General features: G+C 40.0%; 1 protein-coding gene across 1 annotated transcript in view; it reads right to left on the reverse strand.

The window, feature by feature from the left end:
* Positions 1 to 25376, reverse strand: part of LOC126227561 (dynein regulatory complex subunit 3-like) — a 150026-nt gene that overhangs the window by 89186 nt on the left and 35464 nt on the right. Inside the window, exon 3 of the mRNA XM_049942273.1 lies at positions 2478 to 2679. Within this exon, the coding sequence (XP_049798230.1) occupies positions 2478 to 2679 (202 nt within the window). The remainder of the gene's footprint in view (positions 1 to 2477; positions 2680 to 25376) is intronic.

The raw sequence follows: 25376 nt of genomic DNA on the forward strand, positions 1-25376 counted from the left end.
ATTAAATATCATTAACAAAACACAAATTAAATAAAAAATTTGGCATCATGACTAGTTATATTACCAGTGCCATAACTTTCTAATAATGGGATGCCAACCTGGTTGTTTTGGTAACCATTGGCCAGATCATGAGTTGGCGCATTACCTTCAACTGTTGCTCGGATTTCCGCAATTTTGGCATATTGCATTTTGTAACAAATTATCAACGATGGCCATTTTCTTTGACTCTATTGTGAACAGTGCTTAATAAAATTATGAAAAGAAATAATTTTAAGCAGGAAATTTTGTTCGGTATCTTTCAATTAAAGCAGCTTTATGTTTGTTTTCATTTAATGAACCTAATTATTCTCTGATACAGTCCTATTGATACAGTCTTACAGAATTTGAAAGAATTATTTTGCACCTTAATGAGGGACTTTATGCAGATTTTTGTATTTGTAGAGAAATGCACTTTCTGTGAAGGATGTTAATTGGAAGGAAAAGAGATTATTTACTGAGAGAGAGATGGCATCAAGCATGGCCATACAAGCGTACAGTGTAGCAGCTTCCTACCTTAACCGCTGAAATCCACATTCCCGGTGCATCTCGTTTGTAGGCAGGATTTAATTTTAGTTTGCTCCATCAAGTTGTTAATAGTTTCAATCTCATGGACATGTAACAAATGCAACAAAGGCCTCTTTAGTTCCTTGAAACAATAAAATGGATCATTTATCTCAAAAAAATCTTTTTTTCCCGACAATTGAAAGGTCTGTTCATATTCCACTCACTGCCGTCCTTTGAACGGTTACCATTCAATAGTGGTGGGGGGACTAAGAATGTGATATATATTGGAGACTGAATAAAAATTTGTTGCTTGAATAATTAAAAGGAAAATTTTGAAAGAATGATTGAACATACACATATTCAGAGTGAACTTTAACTGGCTTTAATACAAACAGACTTTCCATATTGAATACATATATTCAGCATTTAACATTTGTAAATTTATGTACATCCTTTTCTTGTTACTGCTGTTGTGCATGGAGATTGGTATGACAATACTGGTTCCGGATCACCCCTCCTCTGCTCACACGAATTCTACTTGTTAGCTTCAATCCTTTTGATGCAGGATTCTCGGCACGTTGCGGAGAGATGAACAGATGGGTATCATCACCGTGAAAGTACAAATAAACTCTGCTATCTTGATAACACTTTTTAATGTACAATTGGAATACACAATTTTTAACAATATTAACCCACCAGAACTCGCAATATGTTCACCTTCTATCACTTATTGAGACGAACAGACTTTTTAACAATATTAACTTAGTAGAGCTCGTAATACATCCACCCGCTACCCCATGTAGACACGGACAGATGAATCTAAAGCAATTAAAAAATTGAGAAGCATCTTTCTACCTCTTTTGTTTGTATGTCAATATTATCTATGGAATGAGGGAGAAAAGAAAGAAATAATAACAACAATAAAAATAATAATAATATGTTACATTACACTTTGTAGAAAATTGCCTGAACAATAATCACAAATACACAATAAATGTAAAAGTTCTACACACAGAGGAAAGGGGGGCCAAACTCGACCAATTAGACATCTTAGAAATTAAAAAATGGATGTGTATATCCCTACACCTATTATTAAATGAGCAAACCCAATTCAATTATTCACCTCTTTTAGATGAGATCACAACCCCAGGACAGAAGCACAACTTTGGGCCCCAGTCCATCATAGTTAAAAATATCTTAGCTGATGGATAACTTTAGTCCGGTCATTGTAGTATAATTGGTGAATATTTAATAATGGATGTAATTGTTGAAAAAATTGTCATTGATGTAAGTGTGCATTAAGCTATGGATTGATACCTAAGAAATTGAGATTATCTTTGCCTCATCATCTTGTTTACCAATGTATTATCATCTTTGGTAATCAGTAATGTGCTTGAAAATGGGATTATAACCCAAAACCTAGGTTGTGCAATACAATTAATAATTAATTGTGAAACAAGGCTATAAATAGTGTTCGTTTAGTTAATTTAGAATGTTCCACCAGGAACCCACAGTTGATTCAATTAAAATGAACTTGATCTGTTACATTACAGTGCACACCAGCTTACAAGTACACCATAAGTTAGCAGGACCCCACAAATTTACTCGGAGCAGTTTGGTGTACCTTCACAGTTGTACACCTGAAGATAACCACAAGATTCTGCACTGAACTAATATGGCAGGACATTACTGACATATGGCTGTTGTCTCAAAATCTTACTACACAATTTCAAGATATCTGGTTATCAGATATCATGTCATTTGTGTGTTAGAATCTGAAGAAATCATCAGTTTACAATGCAACTACAATCATTTTGGAAACTGAAGTGAACACGATTATCTGAGGTTTAACTTGAAGCAAAGAATCCTTGCTGTTAATTTGACATTTCGTTATTCAGTTGACATCCTTACAAGTTTCTGTGCCTCATACTTACCTCCAGTTGGTTATTCAGAATTAACTCAGCAGCCATCAATTCTGTCTCAGTTGTTTCACATAAATTGTGGAACTCAACAGCAGTAATGTCTAACTGATCATAATGACTCTGTACATCAATATCGGAACTTTCCATGCCTTTCATAACTCGCTTTAAGTCTAGGAATATTAGAGCTTTCTTTTCAAAGAAGTTTCCCATCAATCTGAAAGAAAACAGTGGATATTAGTTATAAGACTGGCAATAAATATCCATACAGAAGATTAAAGTAGTTATCAAAACAATATAAAAGTGTCTACAATTAAAGTTACAGTTTCAAAATGCTTTAGAAAGAGAACCACTGTTCAGAATGTCAAATTAACAGATGTGTGGAACACAGCTGTTCCTAAGTTTGAATCTAAGATGGCCAACATGACGGTTTCCATGAAGGATCGTGCGCTGCTGGCAAAGCTCCTTTACAAGAACGGTGACTGTGTGCCAGTAGCCTTGTGGAAGTTCCAGACACTCTAGGGTATGAAAAAAGACATTGGTCTGATGTCTGCTACGGGTCTGGAGAAGAAGATTACAAAATTCGAAAAGTCAGGTTTTTATGAAGTTGCTCTGTGGCAGAGGGAGAAAAGCAGTTGATTCAATGTCTGTTGAAGATGTGGCCATTGCATTACAGGAGGGCTCAAGCGGTGGTGTGCAAACATGTATTGCACAGGGAATTGCCACAAACTCCTCTTCTCCCCAATTCTATTCAATACCTCCTCATTAGTTATGTGATCTACCCATCTAATCTTCAGCATTCTTCTGTAGCACCACATTTCGAAAGCTTCTATTCTCTTCTTGTCTAAACTATTTATCGTCCATGTTTCACTTCCATACATGGCTACACTCCATACAAATACTTTCAGAAACGACTTCCTAACACTTAAATCTATACTCGATGTTAACAAATTTCTCTTCTTCAGAAATGCTTTCCTTGCCATTGCCAGTCTACATTTTATATCCTCTCTACTTTGATCGTCATCAGTTATTTTGCTCCCCAAATAGCGAAACTCCTTTACTACTTTAAGTGTCTCATTTCCTAAGATAATTCCCTCAGCATCACCCGACTTAATTCGACTACAATACATTATCCTCATTTTGCTTTTGTTGATGTTCACCTTATATCCTCCCTTCAAGACACTATCCATTCTGTTCAACTGCTCTTCCAAGTCCTTTGCTGCCTCTGACAGAATTACAATGTCATCGGCGAACATCAAAGTTTTTATTTCTTCTCCATGGATTTTAATACCTACTCCGAATTTTTCTTTCACTTTCCTTCACTGTTTGCTCAATATACAGATTGAATAGCATTGGGGAGAGGCTAAAACCCTGTCTCACTCCCTTCCTGACCACTGCTTCCCTTTCATGCCCCTCGATTCTTATCAAATCATCATAACATAGCCAAAAATGACATTTCTGAAGATGTCAAAAATGTTCAATGAACATTTGCAGTGCATGCCACCCATGTTCCAGAGTTGCTTCCTGCTGCACTTTTAGCACGACAAATGTTCACTCTGGAATTTATTGCATGCATGGAAGTATACAATGAATGGCTGTGGAATGTTCTGTAGACAGACGAAGGCCATTTCCATCTCCAAAGACATGTCAACATCTAAAACTGCAGAATATGGGCAACAGAAAATCTGCAAGCACATCACCGGGTACCAGTTCATTCTGCAAATGTAACTGTGTGGTATAGGTGACAGCATCGCTTATCATAGGGCTTTTTTTTGAGGAGATGAGTTCTGTGAATCGTGTTATCTGTACCATCACTGGTGAATGCTATGAGAATCTTTTGCATGCCAAAATCATTCCAACACTTCATCAATGTGGATGTACAGGTGGGATCATTTTTATGTACGATAACGCTACTCCACACACTGCACAGCCAGCAAAGTGAATGCTACTGAGGCATTTCGGAAATGCTAGAATTATCAGCAGTCATTTCCCTACAGGTTCACTAGCCAAATCAGCTGGTCTTAATCCATGTGACCCTTTGCACAGCTGGACTAAAGGCATTGCATTCTGAATGTGACCCCTGACACATTTTGATCTTTCATGGAACATGCTGTTTCTTGAAATCAAGTTGTGGCAGAAATTGGTGGACAGTACACTGCAAATTCTCTTCCGTGTTTTCTTCCATGTATAAATGGAAGAATTCTGGAGAAACTAGAAGGTATCAGATAGATTATATAATGGTAAGACAGAGATTCAGGAACCAGGTTTGAAATTGTAAGACATTTCCAGGGGCAGATGTGGACTCTGACCACAATCTATTGGTTATAAACTGTAGATTAAAACTGAAGAAACTGCAGAAAGGTGGGAATTTAAGGAGATGGGACCTGGATAAACTGACTAAACCAGAGGTTGTACAGAGTTTCAGGGAGAGCATAAGGGAACAATTGACAGGAATGGGGGACAGAAATACAGTAGAAGAAGGATGAATAGCTCTGAGGGATGAAGTAGTGAAGGCAGCAGAGGATCAAGTAGTTAAAAAGCCGAGGGCTAGTAGAAATCCTTGGGTAACACAAAAAATATTGAATTTAATTGATGAAAGGAAAAATATAAAAATGCAGTAAATGAAGCAGGCAAAAAGGAATACAAACGTCTCAAAAATGAGATCGACAGGTAGTGCAAAATGGCTAATCAGGGATGGCTAGAGGACAAATGTAAGGATGTAGAGGCTTATCTCCTAGGGGTAAGATAGATACTTAGATTAGATTAGATTATGATTAGTTTTTTGTTCCATAGATCTGTGCAGAGGAGATCCTCGTGGATGCGAAACAGGTCAATTTATATTTATTTATTTATTTATTTATTTATTTAAAGCTGAAATAACAATACTAATAGTATGAATATATACAATACATCACTTGTTTTTATTAAAAAATTCGTCAATGGAGTAGAAGGAGTCAGCCACTAGCAAGTCTTTTAGGCTCCTTTTAAACTGATCTTTATTTGTAACTTAATTTTTTATGTTTGCTGGCAAATTATTGAAGATGAGTGTTCCTGAGTAGTGGACCCCTTTTTGAACTAAAGTAAGTGCTTTTAAGTCCTTGTGCAGATCATTTTTCTTCCTGGTATTGTTTGTGTGAACTGAGCTGTTTGTTGTAAAAAGAGATATATTATTTAGGACATGAAATGAAATGAAATGTCGTGTGACGAGCGCCTCCTGTCAGGTAGACCGCTCCTCTGGTGCAAGTCTTTCGATATGACGCCACTTCGACAACTTGCACATCGATGGGGATGAAATGATGATGATTAGGACAACACAACACCCAGTCCCTGAGCGGAGAAAATCTCCGACCCAGCCGGGATTCGAACGCGGGCCCTTAGGACTGACAGTGTCACGCTGACCACTCAGCTACCAGGGGCGGACTATTTCGGACAAATTTCGGACAAATTTCACTAAGGAGTAAATATACTGAGAGGCAGTAGTTAGTATACCCAGTTCTTTGAAGAGTTTTCTACAGAACGTCCGTGAATTTACTCCACAAATAATACGTATTACACACTTTTGGACTCTGAAAACTTTTGTTTGACTTGAAGAGTTACCCAAAAATATTATACCATATGACATAATGGAATGAAAGTAGGCAAAGTATGCAAGCTTTTCATTTTCATGTCACCTATGTCAGCTAACACTCGAATTGCAAATACAGATTTGTTAAGGTGTTTCTGCAGTTCTGTGGTGTGCTCCTCCCAACTGAATTTATTATCAAGTTGTAATCCCAGGAATTTAAGACTGTCAACCTCTTCTATCTGCTCTTCTTCATACTTTATGCATATGCTGGGTGGAAACCTCTTACAGGTTCTGAATTGCATATAGTGAGTCTTTTCGAAGTTTAATGTCAGTGAGTTGGCTTTAAACCATTTATCATACTGCCTACAGGAAAATTAAAGAGACCTTTGGAGAAAAGAGAACCACTTGTATGAATATCAAGAGCTCAGATGGAAACCCAGTTCTAAGCAAAGAAGGGAAAGCAGAAAGGCAGAAGGAGTATATAGAGGGTCTGCACATGGGCGATGTACTTGAGGACAATTTATGGAAATGGAAGAGAATGTAGATGAAGATGAAATGGGAGATACGATACTGCGTGAAGAGTTTGACAGAGCACTGAAAGACCTGAGTCGAAACAAGGCCCCAGGGGTAGACAACATTCCATTAGAACTACTGACGGCCTTGGGAGAGTCAGTCCTGACAAAACTCTACCATCTGGTGAGCAAGATGTATGATACAGGTGAAATACCCTCAGACTTCAAGAAGAATATAATAATTCCAATCCCAAAGAAAGCAGGTGTTGACAGATGTGAAAATTACCGAACTATCAGTTTAATAAGTCACAGCTGCAAAATACTAATGCAAATTCTTTACAGACGAATGGAAAGCTGGTAGAAGCCGACCTCGGGGAGGATCTGTTTGCATTTCGTAGAAATGTTGGAACACGTGAGGCAACACTGACCGTATGACTTATCTTAGAAAATAGATTAAGAAAAGGCAAACCTACATTTCTAGCATTTGTAGACTTAGAGAAAGCTTATGAAAATGTTGACTGGAATACTCTCTTTCAAATTCTAAAGGTGGCAGGGGTAAAATACAGGGAGCGAAAGGCTATTTACAATTTGTACAGAAACCAGATGGCAGTTATAAGAGAGGAGGGGCATGAAAGGGAAGCAGTGGTTGGGAAGGGAGTGAGACAGGGTTGTAGCCTCTCCCCGATGTTATTCAATCTGTATATTGAGCAAGCAGTGAAGGAAACAAAAGAAAAATTCGGAGTAGGTATTAAAATCCATGGAGAAGAAATAAAAACTTTGAGGTTCGCTGATGACATTGTAATTCTGTCAGAGACAGCAAAGGACTTGGAAGAGCAGTTGAACGGAATGGACAGTGTCTTGAAAGGAGGATATAAGATGAACATCAACAAAAGCAAAATGAGGATAATGGAATGTAGTCGAATTAAGTCGGGTGATGCTGAAGGAATTAGATTAGGAAATGAGACACTTAAAGTAGTAAATGAGTTTTGCTATTTTGGGAGCAAAATAACTGATGATGGTCAAAGTACAGAGGATATAAAATGTAGACTGGCAATGGCAAGGAAAGCGTTTCTGAAGAAGAGAAATTTGTTGACATCGAGTATAGATTGAAGTGTCAGGAAGTCGTTTCTGAAAGTATTTGTATGGAGTGTAGCCATGTATGGAAGTGAAACATGGACGATCAATAGTTTGGACAAGAAGAGAATAGAAGCTTTTGGAATGTGGTGCTGCAGAAGAATGCTGAAGATTAGATGGGTAGATCACATAACTAATGAGGAGGTATTGAATAGAATTGTGGAAAAGAGGAGTTTGTGGCACAACTTGACAAGAAGAAGGGACCCGTTGGTAGGACATGTTCTGAGGCATCAAGGGATCACAAATTTATCATTGGAGGGCAGTGTGGAGGGTAAAAATCGTAGAGGGAGACCAAGAGATGAATACACTAAGCAGATTCAGAATGATGTAGGTTGCAGTAAGTACTGGGAGATGAAGAAGCTTGCACAGGATAGGGTAGCATGGAGAGCTGCGTCAAACCAGTCTCAGGACTGAAGACCACAACAACAACAACACTAAAAATGTCTTGTGCCAATCTCATAACAATTACGAACCAATGTCATTCTACTTTTAATGCAATTTTTGGCCCCAGGAAAATTGAAAACTAATGTCATTTTGCTTTTTATGTAGTTTTTAGCATCAGGAGAATTAAAAACCAACATCATTTTGTTTTTTATGTGGTTTTAGCCTTGGGACAATTAGAAACCTTTATGGTACACCCCTGTTGTGGTGGAAGGGCTTACCTAACTAACAGTACCACAGCTGTTGACTGCCAAACTGGTGCAGTCATGCACATTGAACTGCATGGATGGTGTAACGTGCAATTCAGAGAATAGCTGTCATAATGTGACTCATCTGTCATTTAGAGGTGACCCCATTTATGTTAAGGTACTTACAGTACCATTTATTATTCCCCCCCCCCCCCCTCCCTGATGTTTCACTCTTTGTCAATAATATGGTGTTCAAATCTGATGCCATTCTGAGCAGTTGTTCTCTTTCTACAGCATATTAAAACTGGAACTATAAAATTGACACCTTGTAGAACGATCAATGAACTGGGACCTTGATTAAGAACAAAGTTCATCTCAGCAGCAAACCCTGTCAACACTTTATGGAAATATCTCGTCCAGCTTGAACATTGTGCCTTGCAGTTTCTAAATATAATTTGCAGGGAAACACCAGCAACCCCATGAGCAGTACTGGTGAGCTGAGATCAAACCCACAGGCAGGGAAGTTGATGCAGATGCTGTATCATTTTTAGAGAAGGAGAAGATGAACTCCAACTCCAACTTAGTTACCAACCATGGACACAAACAGTGTGGAATAAGTTGTCTCCACATTACTGCAGATGCAGCAAAAGGCATATTTCAACAAAAGATCAATGAAGGAAAAGATCTCTGGGGCAGGAAGAGAGACCATCTGACAATCTTGAGAAAACCCAGGGACAGTTCTCCTGTGAGCTGACAGAGGTAATGTTACATAGCTGCTCACATTTGTAGAATAAAGGCATAAAGCAGTGAGCTTCTCAACAAATTAGTATACAAGAAAACAGAGCGCAGGCCAATGAGCCACATGAAGGTGAAAACAACTGACCTCATTTGAAATTCAAGTGTAAATTTTCAAGTTATTGACAATATTTTGGAGAGGATAGATTGCTACTTACTGTAAAGATGATGTCTAGTCTCTGCACTCTTCACTAGACAGTGCTTTTCTCTGTCGCCCCCCCCCCCCCCCCATACCCTGATATCCCTCCCCCTTCCCCATCCTACTCCGGATTGCTTCTTCCATTCGCTGTGACACAGCTGCATTCTGGTTACAGTGGCAGGAGATAGCAGTCATATTTGTGTGATGTGTGCCTGGTTGTGTGTGTATTTTCCTTTTTATTTCGAAAAAGGCTTTAGCTGAAAGCTCAATGCATAACAGTCTTTGTGCTGTGCCTGTCTCAGTGTGCCATCTTTAAGGTGAGTAGCAGTCAACCCTTTTCATAATATTGTTGATATTCCAATCTGGGCTTTCAATTGTTTGATTTTTTCCTAATAATTTACTATGTCATGTTTAGCTGGTGTAAGCACACATAGTACTAAGCTGTTTTGGGATAGTTTATCATTACTGCAATCTACTGTGTAAGTTTCTAAGGGTTCTTTCTCTTTTTTTAAATACATACTGTGGCTCATATCACATTCTCAAAGTTTAACTTCTTTATGGGAACATAATGAAGTGACTAAGAGGATGGTAACAGAGTGGTAGTGTACTTGAATGCACATTGCAACACTAATGGACTTTGTTGTATCTGCTGTCATTGTGGGTTATAAAAATAGTAAAAAGCCAAAGATATCTTTGAAAGGCAGCATAATATATTTGTGTGAAGTAGCTGCCACAAATTCATCAATATAATCAATAGCAGTATTGTGGTTGGCATATGTTCTTCAACATCCTCTAATTAGAAGGAGCAAACCTGGTGATTATCAGTTTGCTAGAGTGGGAGAAATATTTTAAAATCCTGCAAACAGAAGAAAAGATAGAGAATATGGAAATAAAGTGGGGGATGAGAGGGAACCATGATGATGAAGGGGTAGAGAAAATAACCAAAAAAGAGGTACAGTAGGCGGCTGCACAAATGAAAGTGGAGAAATAACCAGGGCCTGGAAATATACCGGTAGAATTAGAAAGGTATGGCCCAAGTATTCTGAACAAAAATCTAGGCAAGTTATTTCATAAATGTTCTTGGCATAGGGATGAAATTCCAGCAGAGTGGAACTTAGCTTATCTAAGCCCCATACACAAAACAGAAAGCAAGAAAGAGTGTAACAGTTATAGTGGCATAAGTGACACAAATTCAATTACCAGGCTATTCAGAGGATTTTAAAATCAAGAATAGAAAAGTTATAACTGAATAACTGAAGTGGAAGAACAAAGTAACTATTGAAGTGGCAGGTCATGTGTAGATAACATCTTTATCTTAAGATATATCATGCAGAAGAGACTGGAAAGAAATCTAACCACTCATTTGGTCTTTATCGATCTTGAGGAAGCATATGACACAGTGCCAATTAAGATACTGTTCAAGATGGTGTGGTCAGGGGATTGCCAAAAATCTATGAAAGAAGTATCATGAACCCCTCTATAAGTCTGCAGATTGTGTCATTAAAGTGGGGAAAGAAATTTCTATAGAAACCTTCAGAATAAACAATGGACTGAAACTGTCAGCCTCTCTCACATGCATTAAGATGTATGTGAAGATGGCACTGGATCACACCTGTGGAAAGTGTGTGAGTATGGGGATTGAAGTAAGGTATGTGCAAACATTTCTGTGTTTACAGTCAGGCTGCTGTGGCAAATGATGAAGAGGATACACCTTATATGCTTAGAAAGTTATTGGAAGAATATAGAAAGTGGTGTTTGAAAATTAATTTTGAGAAAATGTAATACCTATGTTGTGGACATGAGGGAAGTTGCTTGGACATTGGCAGACATCAAATTAAAGTATGTAAAGAGTAGTACCCATCACATGATGGAAGCTGGGGCACAGGTATCCAACAATGGATCAGGTATGGAAGAGGGGATATCAAAAAATTAAATCCTCTCTTTCATCCTACAAAAAATTTAAAGGTTAAGATGCAATTACATAAATTCATCATGGAACCAATAACTAGTTATGGGAGTGAGTACGAAAACTCACAGAGAGAAATGAAAAGAGACTTAGATCTCTAGAAATTGACCACTTGAGAAGAGCAGCTGAATCATTTAGCGCTATGCCAGATGAGACAGAAAACTATAAATTGGAAGCAGCAAGCTAAGGAAGTACATTGAAATGATGTAGTGCAAGATGCCATCAACAGCAGCACTAATGAGGCAATCACAGGGATGGGAATCCCCAGAGCAGAAACCACGCAGAAGTCAATGAGCCAAAGAAGACTCCATGAACTAGCACAGATGATTATTTTATGAACAGAATTCCCCCCCCCCCCCCCCTCCCCAAACAAGACTGTGGTGAGTGATGTAATAAAAATGCCTACATAAATTTGTATATTAGTTTAAAATACAGTAGATAAATAAATTGCAGTAACAAGTATCTCTTCATATGCCATCAGAAGTTCAGTCACAAACAAGTTAAGAAACTGAGATTTTATTTGCTGAATACTGAAGGTTACTTTGGCAGCACTCTATGTCTCTTGGAACATTGGTTACGGGCAATGCCAAATTCAAACCAAGAAAAATGTATGACCACAGGCGAATATTATCTGCAAACGATATTGCTACACTAAGACAGAGTTTAAGCCAGGAATCAAGGGAATCAGTTATGACTACCATTAGAGTCAACAATAAATGGAACTTATGACTGAGCACTTAAATAGAGCCATGCCATTAAAAAAAAGTGAGTATCCAAAAAATGAACCTTCAAAATCAAAACTTATGCCATTAGATTTTAAAACAAAAGATCTGAAAGAAAAAATGGAAAACATGTATAGCTTATATGGACTGACTAACTCAGGGTTACATAAAGAACTCTACAAGCAGTATAAATATAAGTACCACAAAGAGGTCAGGAGATTAAAATCAGAAAGAATCAACCAACAGATATGAGGTTCAGATAATGTGTCAACGACTCTCTGGACAATTGTAAATAAAATCAGAAACAATGAGACAAAAACTAAAATTAATAATGTACAATTAACTGTGAATAATCATCTGGACAGAATGAGGAGGAAAGACTGATTTGGTCTTTCATTCTCATCTCAATTGGTAAGTCTCCCCTGAGCCGGGGTTCTGGGTGACTTTTCTAAACTCTACCCCTTTCCCTAAACCTCTCCAGTCCTTTTCCTTCACCCCTCTTCCTTCCCCTTCAAATCTTCTGCCAGAAGAAGAAGCCACTGGAGGCATGACAAGACTGTTAGGTGCAATGTTGGGAGGCTGTGAGGGGGGGGGGGGGTGGAAAAGGAGAGGAGCAGGGGAAAGACAGACGGGTGAGTTGGCAGAGGGCGGCAGCACACAATGAGAGTGAGGGGATGTGAATAGGGTGGGGTGATAGGATAGGGGGGCATAAACTGTTGGGTCCAGGGTGTGGGGACAGTAGTTTAGTGTAGGCTGAGGCCAGGATAGTTTTGGGAGTGGAGGATGTGTTGTAAGCATAACTCTCATCTGTGCAATTCAGAAAGCTGGTGGTGGAGGGAAGGATCTACATGACCTGGCTTGTGAAGCATCTATTGGAATCAAGCATCTTAGGTCCACATGCATGTTGTGCCACATGATGCTCAACTGCACTCTTGTCCACAGTTTGACATTCATCCTGGTGGAGAGTTGGTTAGCAGTCATACCAATATAAAAATCTGTGCAATGATTGCAGCAGAGGTGGTATATGACAAGGCTGCTTTCACAGGTGGCCTAGCCTTTGATGGGATGGGATAAGCCTGTGACAGGACTGGGATAGGAAGTGCTGGGTAGGTGGATTGAGCAGGTCTTGCGCCTGCATCTTCCATAGTGGTATTAGCCCTGCAGTGAGGGGTTGAGAATAGGATTGGCATAGGGATTGACTAGTACGTTGTTGAAGTTGGGTGGGCGACGGAACACCACTTTAGGAGGAGCCGAAAGGATCTCACAAATGATGTCCCCCATTTTAGGGTGTGATGATAGGCTCTCAAAGCCCTGACAAGGATGTCATTCAGTTGTTCCATTATGGGGTGGTACTGAGTGATGAAGGGGTCGCTCCTTTGTATCTGGTTCTTGGGTGTGGTGGGAGGATTGTGGTTGTACGGGGAAATGGGATGGGAGATCTGTTTGCATACTACATCTGGGGGTTAGTGCCTTCCATGAAATCCTTAGTGAGACCTTCAGCATACTGCATGAGAGAGTTCTTGTTGCTGCAGATATGCTGCCCCCAGGTGGCCACACTGTATGGGAGGGATGTTTTGGTGTGGAAGGCATGGCAGCTGTTGAAATGCAGGTACTGTTGGTGGTTTTAATGTGGACAAAGGTGTGGATGAAGCCAACAGAGAAGAGGTGGTCAGGGTCCAGGTCATGATATCATCAATGAACTTGAACCAGTCCAGAGGCTTGCGATTTTGGGAGGATAGGAAGATTTACTCTATATGGCCCATGAACAGGTTGGCACAGGAGTGTGCCATGTGAGTGTCCATGGGTGTGCCACAGATTTGCTTGTTTACTATCCCTTCAAGGGAGAAGTAATTGTGTGTATGAGGAAAGAGGTTGTGAGTTTGGAGTCTGAAGGTTATCAGAAACATATTCAGTAGCGGCAACACCATGATCATGAGTGATGTTGGTGTATGGGGAAGTTACATCAAGAGTGACGAGTAGGGATTCAGGAGGGCTGGTGGAGAGTCGGTGAGGGAAGTTGTTGGTATCTTTGATGTGGGAGGCTAGATTTCAGACTGGTTGAAGGTGTTGGTCAATGACAACTGAGATTCTTTCAGTAGGGGCGCAATAATCGGCCACAATGGGGCACTCAGAATTGTTGGGTTTGTGCATTTTGGGGAGCATGTAGCAGGTGGGTGTGAGGGTGTCGTAGGGGTGAGGAGGGAAATGGATTCTGGGGAGAGGTTCTGGGAAGGGTCTAAGGAATTAAACAGAGATTGTAGGTTATGCTGGACTTCTCAGATGAGGTCATTCTGGCAGAGTTTATAGGTGGCGGAGTCAGATAATTGGTAGAGTTCTTCCACTAAGTACTCATTGCAGTGCATAACAACAGTGGTAGAGCCTTTGTCTGCAGGTAGGATGATTAGGTAAGAATTTGTTTTGAGATTGGGTACAGCCATCTTTTCTTCTGCAAAAATGGTGGTGTTCTACGGAAGGGACCTGGGGAAGGATGGTGGTTACATATCTGCACATATTTTTACACATCATTTCTGTTATACGGCTCACCTCACAACCACCTAATACCTTCATTTGTCCATTTCCATATTATTCCTATTTCCTCCATGCTATTCCTGCCCCAATGGATACCTGCTCCGGCTTTCTGCACCTGTGCACAAATGTATCCCTTTCCCTGACTAGAACCCAGCCCCACATCCTGTTCCTTAAATGCTGCATAAACCATGAAATGCCCACCAATGCTCTAACCATAAAAATTCCTTTCTCTGGATCCCACCTTCCAATCACAATGACCTTCACGTTTTCAGAATCTGCCAATTCTTGACCCTCACAAACATCTCCATCACACAGGCATCCCAGAACCATGTGTCCTCCAAGAACCATGTGTCCTCCCTCCACAAGATACTGCTACTGCGGAATACCTACAACATACATAACATCTCTGAAATTCAATCCCTTGCTCTCCAACGCCTGAAGGGGCATTTCAGATGCCACTTCTGAAAGTTATCCAACCTGCTAACATCCTACTGCTGCCTTGGGGCACCACTATACAAACACTATCCTAGCCAAAGTGTTTCCATTCATCAACTGCTGACAGCACCAAAAACCTGACTAGCTGACTTTTTCAACTTGCCACATCCCCCAAAATTCCATACCAACATTCGCCCAAATCCAGAGCTGAAACATTCCTGGAACTCTGTTGCTAAATTTTCCACCAAAATCCCCACCACCACACATGTTTCAGTCTATGGAAAGGCCTCACCTTTCACCCACATCCAAATTTAGCCATGTTGCACTTGTCAAAGAATTACTCTCCTTCTCCTAGTCCTTGCAATGGGAACACTTCTTTGCCATCAATCTCTCGAACCAAAGCCAACCTAATCCCAACACTGAACCCTGCCTCTCTCAGTTACCACTGTCCAGCTGTGATCCTCCCTCACCCTTCCACCTGATCACCTGCTGATCACCTTCAAGGAATTCATTACCTCCAACTTGCGACTCACCGTCCTTCCCCAGATCCTTCCTAAGAATGACAACCTTACAGCAGAAGAATGGACAGCCATACCCAACCTAAAAAAAAAATCCTTATCTAATCATTTTACCTGCAGACAAAGGTTCCACCATTGTTGGTGTGAATCACTGTGACTATCTCACGGAAGGCCTCTGTCAATTATATGACTCCTCCACAAACCCAATAACCATAGGTATCCCATTGTAGCTGGTTATTGGGCTCCACTGAAAGAATCTTGGCACTCGTTGACCAACACCTCCATCCAATTGCCTGTAATCTAACCTCCCATGTCAAATATATCAACCCCTTCCTTCACCAACTCTCCACCATTCCCACTACCTTTATCTCCTGGATACCTACTCATCACTGTTGATGCAAGTTCCCTATACATCAACATCCCTCATGCCCATGGTGTGGCAATTACTGAACACAACCTTTCATAATGTCCTTAAGACTCCAAACTCACTGCCTCATTTCTCATACACCTTACTTACTTCATCCTAACTCACAACTACTTCTCCTTTGAAGGGAAAGTACACAAACAAATCTGCGGCACAACCATGGTCAAGTGCATGGCACCCTCGTACGCCAACCTATTTATTGTCCATCTAAAGGACACCATCATAACCCTGAACCACTGGTATGGTTCAGGTTCACTGATGATATCTTCATGATCTGGAGTCAAGGCCAAGATACACTATCCTCATTCCTACACCATCTGAACACCTTCTATCCCACCCACTTCACCTGGTCCTCCTCAACCTGGCCAGCCACCTTCTTGGATGTTGACCTCTTGCTCTCTGATGGCTCTATCCACACCTCTGTCCGCATCAAATCCACCAATCACTAACAGTATCTGTATTTCAATAGCTGCCATTCCTTCCACACAAAAAGTCCCTCCCATACAACCTGGCCATCTGGTTACAACATATCTGCAGTGGCAAGAACTCACTTGCCCAGTATGCTGAAGGTCTCACCAAGGCGTTTACAGACAGGCACTATCCCACAGACCTAGTCCACAAACAGTCCCCCCTTGCCATTTCCCCAAACACTCCCAATCATCCCACCACTATGAAAGACACCGTATGGTGCACAGTGGAGAGCACCCTCTACCATTACTAGTCATTTGCTTTCCTGTTCCACTCACAAATAAAGTGAGGGAAAAACCACTGTGTATATGCCTATGTATGAGCTCTAACTTCTCATATCTTATCTTTGTGATCCTCACACACAATGTATGTTGGAGGCAAGAGATTTGATCTGCAATCAGCTTCAAATGCTGGTTCTCTAAATTTACTCAGCAGTGTTCCTCAAAAAGAACAATGTGACTGTGTCAAACAGAACACTACTAATGCAGTATCTGAACAGTACAGGTCTGTTTTACCTACTCATCCACATTAACTTACATTTTTCTACATTCAGAGCTGGTTGCCATTCATCACGACTGCTAGAAGTTTGGTCTAAGTCATCTTGTATCCTCCTAGAGTCACTCAACATCAACGCGTTACCGTACACCACAGCATCATCAGCAAACTACCACAGACTGCTGCCCACCCTGTCTGCCAAATCATTTATGTATATAGAGAATAACAGCCATCCTACCACACTTCCCTGAACATAACCTTGACTCTGATGAACACTCAGCAACGAGGATGACATACTGGTTTCTACAACTTAAGAAATCTTTGAGCGACCTACACATCTGTGAACCTGTTACATATGCTTATATCTTGATTAACAACCTGCAATGGGTCACCGTGTCAAATGCTTTCTGGAATTCAAGAAATACAGAGTCTACCTGTTGCTCTTCATCCATAGTATGCAATGCATCATTTGAGAAAACGGGAAGCTAAATTTTGCACAAGCAGTGCTTTCTAAAGCCATACTGATTTGCGGATATAAGCTTCTCAGTCTCAAGAAAGCAGCCATGTCATACCCCAGCTCTGCTGCAATCACTGCACAACTTTTTATATTGGTGTGGCTGCTAACCAGCTGTCCACCAGGATGAATGGCCACCACATGGTTGACCACCCCGTGGCACTACCTACTTGATTTTAATGGCTGCTTCACAACCCGGGCCACCTAGGTCCTCCCTTCACCACCAGCATATGGGAGTTTATCCTTACGGCTCATCCTCTGCTCCCAAAACTATCCCAGCTTCAACCTACAGTAATCTATTGTACCCACTTCCTGCACCCAACAGTTTCTGTCACCTCAGTCCTATCACCCATGTCCTATTCACATCGCCTCACCCTCATTGTGTGCTGCCCTCTACCAAGTCACTCACTCACTCACCCACCTTTCCCCTTCCCTGCTCCTCCCCCTTTTCCACTCCCTGCCCCTTCCCCCCTCCCTCCCTCCTCTCCTCACAGCCTCCCAACACTGCAGTCCTATCAACCCCCCATAATCTAGTCCCTGCACACACTGCCAGACAGTGTTCTTCTCTCTCCCTCTCTCCTCTCCCCCCCCCCCCCCCCCTTAACCCACTGCCCACCTAACTCATACCCTGCAATCCCTCCCTTTCCCACCAAACTAGAGATTGCTACTTTCATCCTATGTAACAAGTACAATTGACCCGAGCTGCAAGAGATGACAATTATGCAGGTGTGAGGTATCTGTATTTTCTTTTCTGAAGAAGGGTTTGGTCAAAAGTTAAACTGTAAGAGTCTTTTCATTCTGCTTGTCTACAGATTAAGGTGTCATCTTTACAGTAAGTAGCAATCTATCCTTTCCCCACTATTGTCAATAATAAGAGAGATAGTCCAAACAACCAAGAGAACAAAGTGAATTCTTGCCTCCACTCAATCTACATGTATGAAGGTACCCTGAATGAAATCATTCACATAGAAAACACATTAAAAAAATGTTGGCAGGAATTGATGGTACTCCAGATTTCATCAGAAATGAATGTATTATAAACATTGCAGTATCCCTTGCTGAGGTAATCAACTCACCCTTCACAATGGGAACCTTTCTGATTGGCTTAAAAATGCCAAAGAGATCACTATTCATTAAAAAAAGATGATTAGATTAGATTAATACTAGTTCCATGGATCATGAATACGATATTTCGTAATGATGTGGAACGAGTCAAATTTTCCAATACATGACATAATTAAGTTAATTTAACAACATGCTTAAGTTAATATAACAACTTTTTTTTCCCTTAATTTATATCTAAAAATTCCTCTATGGAGTAGAAGGAGCTGTCATTCAGAAATTCTTTTAATTTCTTCTTAAATACTTGTTGGTTATCTTTCAGAGTTTTGATACTATTTGGTAAGTGACCAAAGACTTTAGTGGCAGTATAATTCACCCCTTTCCGTGCCAAAGTTAGATTTAATCTTGAATAGTGAAGATCATCCTTTCTCCTAGTATTGTAGTTATGCACACGGCTATTACTTTTGAATTGGGTTTGGTTGTTAATAACAAATTTCATAAGAGAGTATATATACTGAGAAGCTACTGTGAATATCCCTAGATCCTTAAATAAATGTCTGCAGGATGATCTTGGGTGGACTCCAGCTATTATTCTGATTACACGCTTTTGTGCAATAAATACTTTATCCCTCAGTGATGAATTACCCCAAAATATGATGCCATATGAAAGCAATGAGTGAAAATAGGCGTAGTAAGCTAATTTACTAAGATGTTTATCACCAAAATTTGCAAAGACCCTTATTGCATAAGTAGCTGAACTCAAACGTTGCAGAAAATTTGGAAAACTGTAGACCAGTCTCTTTATTATCAATTTTTGCCAGACTCGCTGAATGAATCATGTATAACAGGTTAATAAAATCCCTGGACAAGAACAAAAATCCTCACAGATCCTGCTGAAAAACCTAAAAGTATGGTATGAGAGGCACTGCATTAAAATGATTCTCCTCCTACTTAACCAGTCAGAAACAGAAGTTAGTAACAACACATGAACTAAATGATATCACCGGAACATATAGACCTGAGCAGCTAGATATAGCAATCATATGTGTGTGAGGTGTGCTTGCTTGTGTGAATGTGTGAGTGGTTTTCTTTTCTGATGAAGGCCTTTGACGAAACCTTAGAGTGGAACAGTGTTTTTGTTGTGCCTGTCTGCAACTCATATTTACAGTGAATAGCAATATGTACGTGCCCTGATATTGTTTGCCCAGAACAAAAGAGCTATAACAGGGCGTATACGGGGACAACAAAAAAAATTACCGGATTATTCCCGGATATCCCGTTTAAAAAATATGCTTTTTCCTGGGCGAAAATACACTTTTTCTGTGCTAAGTGACAGTAGGTTTTCCATAGATTTTCCCTCGGAACTGTAAAACTTATCAATCATTTGAATGGTTAAAGTTTTATACACTCGCGTAGAATTTAAAAAAACGGACAGGGGAGAGAAGTTTTGGAAACACTTTTAGTGAAAAAAAAGGAGAGAAGTTTTGGAAAGACCTTTGATTTGCAGCAACATATACGCTGCATATTTTCATATTACGAAAGCATAAATTCGAAATGCACCAAACACAGCGCGTTAGTTTCCGGAGCGTTGAAACCGAGGTTGCGATGTCTTTTTGTAAGCCTATCATATGCTACGTGATCTCGCCAGCCGATGACAGCAGATATTCAGAGCACAGGACACGTGTTATCATCAGCCAATAGCAAGATCACTGGTTATGTAGTGCGAAGACACACAGAGGAAAAGTTAACGGTTTACATTAATGTACATTGTATAGCTACAAGAAAAGCTGAGCTTTCACATATAATATTGGTCTCTAAGATTAACAAGCTACAACTGAAGCTAAGCTTCCACATTTAATATTGATCTTTTTTTGCGTGTCTTATACTTTAAGATACATCACGCAAATATGCCAGTAAATTTAAAATTATGACATAAATGTCTGGACTCGAAATTCTTGTAAGTGGCTGGTCCTCAAACTGTTCAGTTTTAAATGCACTGCGATTTAGAGATCCATCCCACTTTCTCACACATAACATACTTCATCTTACATAAAAAGAAACTTACTTTGAAAGTAATGCTTTTCGAACTGCCGTTTGCAACACTATCCGGAGACTGTTAGAAATAGGTTCGATTTACCAGTTGCGAGAGAGCGCCAGAAAACAGGCATTATTGCACGTGCACAGCTGCAGTGGTGCAGGAAGCCCACATATTCATATGTAAGAGAGCTTACAATGCTCTATAAAAGAAACAGGGCATCAGAGGATACTCCAAAGAGCACCGGAATTTCGTAAACCATACTAAAATGCATAATTCGGCTTGCAGTGCACATTAGTTTTTTCCAGATTCACAATGAAGTAGGTCCCATCTGCTATTAAGCTTTTCAGTGCAGTTTTTGGAATGTACATTTTCTTGGAGTACCAGTACTCGACGATCTCATTTTTGGTTCTTTGTTATGGCATAATGCCATACATGGCAGAAGATGATAACGTGCGCTTGAAATTCAGCAGTTGGAACTAGCCAATACTGTGGAATGAAACACTTCATTTCAAATAAAATGATTGCCTCAGTGGAAAGATTAATAAAGCCAAATTTATTTAGCAAACTTGCAAAAACAACTTCATTGTTCTACAAGGCGATTAATGCTTGACTGCTAATAACTTGGAAATAAAATAAAATCAGAAAACTGAAACTAATAATATATTTTTGATCTCCGTAATTATGTGAATGTGTTTTAATTCACTTCATAGCTCCCGGACACAGAAATCCGTTTTGTTTTCATTTTATGTGGGAGCTGTAAATGAAGAGAAGCAGCAAAATCACTTAACGTAAACACGGGTCACGTGGAGACTAACACCTCCCCACTACAACTCAGACAACTCTGCACAAGCGCGCGTCTGGTAGCTAGAGCACGCGAGAAAAATTTTTCTCATTGGCATCTGGTTGCTTGCTGCTACTGCAAATACAGCTAACAACCACACTTCAAGTAGCGAGAAGTGGGAGAAGGTACTGCTTATACGCGAGTCAACTGCGCATGTGCTGGCAACTGGTCAAATGAACGTAATCTGAACAGTTGTGACATTGTGCTCCTGGCAAGCAGTTCATTGTTACGAAGAATTACATAGTCTTTGCCCTACGGCCTTTGAGATGTTATTGTTGTTGTTGTTGTTGTGGTCTTCAGTCCAGAGACTGGTTTGATGCAGTTCTCCATGCTACTCTATCCTGTGCGAGCTTCTTTCTCTCCCAGTACCTACTGCAACCTACATCCTTCTGAATTTGTTTAATGTTTTCACCTCTTGGTCTCCCTCTATGATTTTTACCCTACACACTTCCCTCCAATACTAAATTGGTGATCCCTTGATTCCACAGAACATGTCCTACCAACCGATCCCTTCTTCTAGTCTAGTTGTGCCACAAACTCCTCTTCTCTCCAATTCTATTCAATACCTCCTCATTAGTTATGTGATCTACCCACCTAATCTTCAGCAATCTTCTGTAGCACCACATTTTAAAACCTTCTATTCTCTTCTTGTCTAAACTATTTATCATCCACGTTTCACTTTCATACATGGCTACACTTCATACAAATACTTTTGGAAACGACTTCCTGACACTTAAATCTATACTCAATGTTGACAAATTTCTCTTCTTCAGAAACGCTTTCCTTGCTATTGCCAGTCTACATTTTATATCCTCTCTACTTTGACCATCATCGGTTATTTTGCTCCCCAAATAGCAAAACTCCTTTACTACTTTAAGCGTCTCATTTCCTAATCTAATTCCTGCAACATCACCCGATTTAATTTGACTACATTCCATTATCCTCGTTTTGCTTTTGTTGATGTTCATCTTATATCCTCCTTTCAAGACACTGTCCATTCCGTTCAGCTGCTCTTCTGGGTCCTTTGCTGTCTCTGACAGAGTTACAATCTCATCGACGAACATAAAAATTTTTATTTCTTCTCCATGGATTTTAATTCCTACTCCGAATTTTTCTGTTGTTTCCTTCACTGCTTTCTCAATATACAGATTGAATAACACCGGGGATAGGCTACAACCCTGTCTCACTCCCTTCCCAAACACTGCTTCTCTTTCATGCCCCTCGACTCTTATAACTGCCATCTGGTTTCTGTACAAATTGTAAATAGTCTTTCGTTCCCTGTATTTTACCCCTGCCACCTTCAGAATTTGAAAGAGAGTATTCCAGTCAACATTGTCAAAAGCTTTCTCTAATCTACAAATGCTAGAAACATAGGTTTGCCTTTCCTTAATCTATTTTCTAAGATAAGTCGTAGGGTCAGTATTGCCTCACGTGTTCCAACATTTCTATGGAATCCAAACTGATCTTCCCCAAGGTCGGCTTCTACCAGTTTTTCCATTCGTCTGTAAAGAATTAGTGTTAGTATTTTGCAGCCGTGTCTTATTAAACTGATAGTTCGGTAATTTTCACATCTGTCAACACCTGCTTTCTTTGGGATTGGAATTATTATATTCTTCTTGAAGTCTGAGGGTATTTCACCTGTCTCATACATCTTGCTCACTAGATGGTAGAGTTTTGTGAGGCCTGGCTCTCCCAAAGCTGTCAGTATTAATAATGGAATGTTGTCTATTCCCGGGGCCTCGTTTCGACTTAGGTCTTTCAGTGCTCTGTCAAACTCTTCATGCAGTATCATATATCCTATTTCATCTTCATCTACATTCTCTTCCATTTATATAATATTGTCCTCAAGAACATCAGCCTTGTATGGACCCTCTATATACTCCTTCCACCTTTCTGCTTTCCCTTCTTTGCTTAGAACTGGGTTTCCATCTGAGCTCTTTATATTCATGCAAGTGGTTCCCTTTTCTCCAAAGGTCTCTTTAATTTTCCTGTAGGCAGTATCTATCTTACCTCTAGTGATATGCGCCTCTACATCCTTACATTTGTCCACTAGCCATCACTGCTTAGACATTTTGCACTTCCTGTCGATCTCATTTTTGAGTCGTTTGTATTCCTTTTTACCTGCTTCATTTTTGCTATTTGCAGACACTTGTGGTGCACGGTGTTTTGTTGTTGTAAACTGCGCATTTCCTTTGCCACTAAAGTTTTTTTTTTTCCTCTCGTTTATATTTTATTGCTGCAGTATCATTCTCCATTAGCAGGATACAGTAACTTTCTTTGCTAGAGAATCAATTCTTACCAGTCAAAATTACAAAAATTTAACTGAAAGGTAAAAAATGAATAAATCCCAGAATTCTGAAAGATTCTGGTTTTTTCCCAGTTTTCTCCCAGATGAAAAAATTCCTGGTTTTTCCCGGATTTCCTGGTTGTCCCAGGACATATACACTCTGTATAAGAGCAATGTACCATGCACAACAAACATATTCCTGTAGACCCCTCTTGCAGAAGTCTTTGTTAATCCCACTCTGTTGCATTTTTACTCTAGAAACTTGTAAATATGTAAGAATGAATTTAAAACAGGTAAATAAAGCTTTGATGTGCATAAACACAATACCAGGCAAAAAGACAAAGACTATATTCAGCCAGTAATGTTAATCACCTTTGAAACCTCCACTACAAATGGTGCTATACAAATGTACAATAGTCTGCCACAAAGAATAAAAGCTATTTCCTCATTTTCACAGTTTTATAAATCCCTAACGGCTGAAAGCAAGGGGAAACTACAGCCGTAATTTTTCCCAAGGGCATGCAGCTTTACTGTATGGTTAAATGATGATGGCGTCCTCTTGGGTAAAAATATTCCGGAGGTAAAATAGTCCCCGATTCGGATCTCCGGGCGGGGACTACTCAAGAGGACGTCGTTATCAGGAGAAAGAAAACTGGCGTTCTACGGATCGGAGCGTGGAATGTCAGATCCCTTAATCGGGCAGGTAGGTTAGAAAATTTAAAAAGGGAAATGGATAGGTTAAAGTTAGATATAGTGGGAATTAGTGAAGTTTGGTGGCAGGAGGAACAAGACTTTTGGTCAGGTGATTACAGGGTTATAAATACAAAATCAAATAGGGGTAATGCAGGAGTAGGTTTAATAATGAATAAAAAAATAGGAGTGCGGGTCAACTACTACAAACAGCATAGTGAATGCATTATTGTGGCCAAGATAGACACAAAGCCCATTCCTACTACAGTAGTACAAGTTTATATGCCAACTAGCTCTGCAGATGATGAAGAAATAGATGAAATGTATGATGAGATAAAAGAAATTATTCAGGTAGTGAAGGGAGACGAAAACTTAATAGTCATGGGTGACTGGAATTCGAGTGTAGGAAAAGGGAGAGAAGGAAACGTAGTAGGTGAATATGGACTGGGGCTAAGAAATGAAAGAGGAAGCCGCCTGGTAGAATTTTGCACAGAGCACAACTTAATCATAGCTAACACTTGGTTCAAGAATCATAAAAGAAGGTTGTATACCTGGAAGAATCCTGGAGATACTAAAAGGTATCAGATAGATTATATAATGGTAAGACAGAGATTTAGGAACCAGGTTTTAAATTGTAAGACATTTCCAGGGGCAGATGTGGATTCTGACCACAATCTATTGGTTATGAACTGCAGATTGAAACTGAAGAAACTGCAAAAAGGTGGGAATTTAAGGAGATGGGACCTGGATAAACTGAAAGAACCAGAAGTTGTAGAGAGTTTCAGGGAGAGCATAAGGGAACAATTGACAGGAATGGGGGAAAGTAATACAGAAGAAGAAGAATGGGCAGCTCTGAGGGATGAAGTAGTGAAGGCAGCAGACGATCAAGTAGGTAAAAAGACGAGGGCTAATAGAAATCCTTGGGTAACAGAAGAAATATTGAATTTAATTGATGAAAGGAGAAAATATAAAAATGCAGTAAATGAAGCAGGCAAAAAGGAATACAAACGTCTCAAAAATGATATCGACAGGAAGTGCAAAATGGCTAAGCAGGGATGGCTAGAGGACAAATGTAAGGATGTAGAGGCTTGTCTCACTAGGGGTAAGATAGATACTGCCTACAGGAAAATTAAAGAGACCTTTGGAGAGAA

This window comes from Schistocerca nitens, chromosome 1 (genome assembly GCF_023898315.1).
Source record: "Schistocerca nitens isolate TAMUIC-IGC-003100 chromosome 1, iqSchNite1.1, whole genome shotgun sequence".
Lineage (NCBI taxonomy): Eukaryota > Metazoa > Arthropoda > Insecta > Orthoptera > Acrididae > Schistocerca > Schistocerca nitens.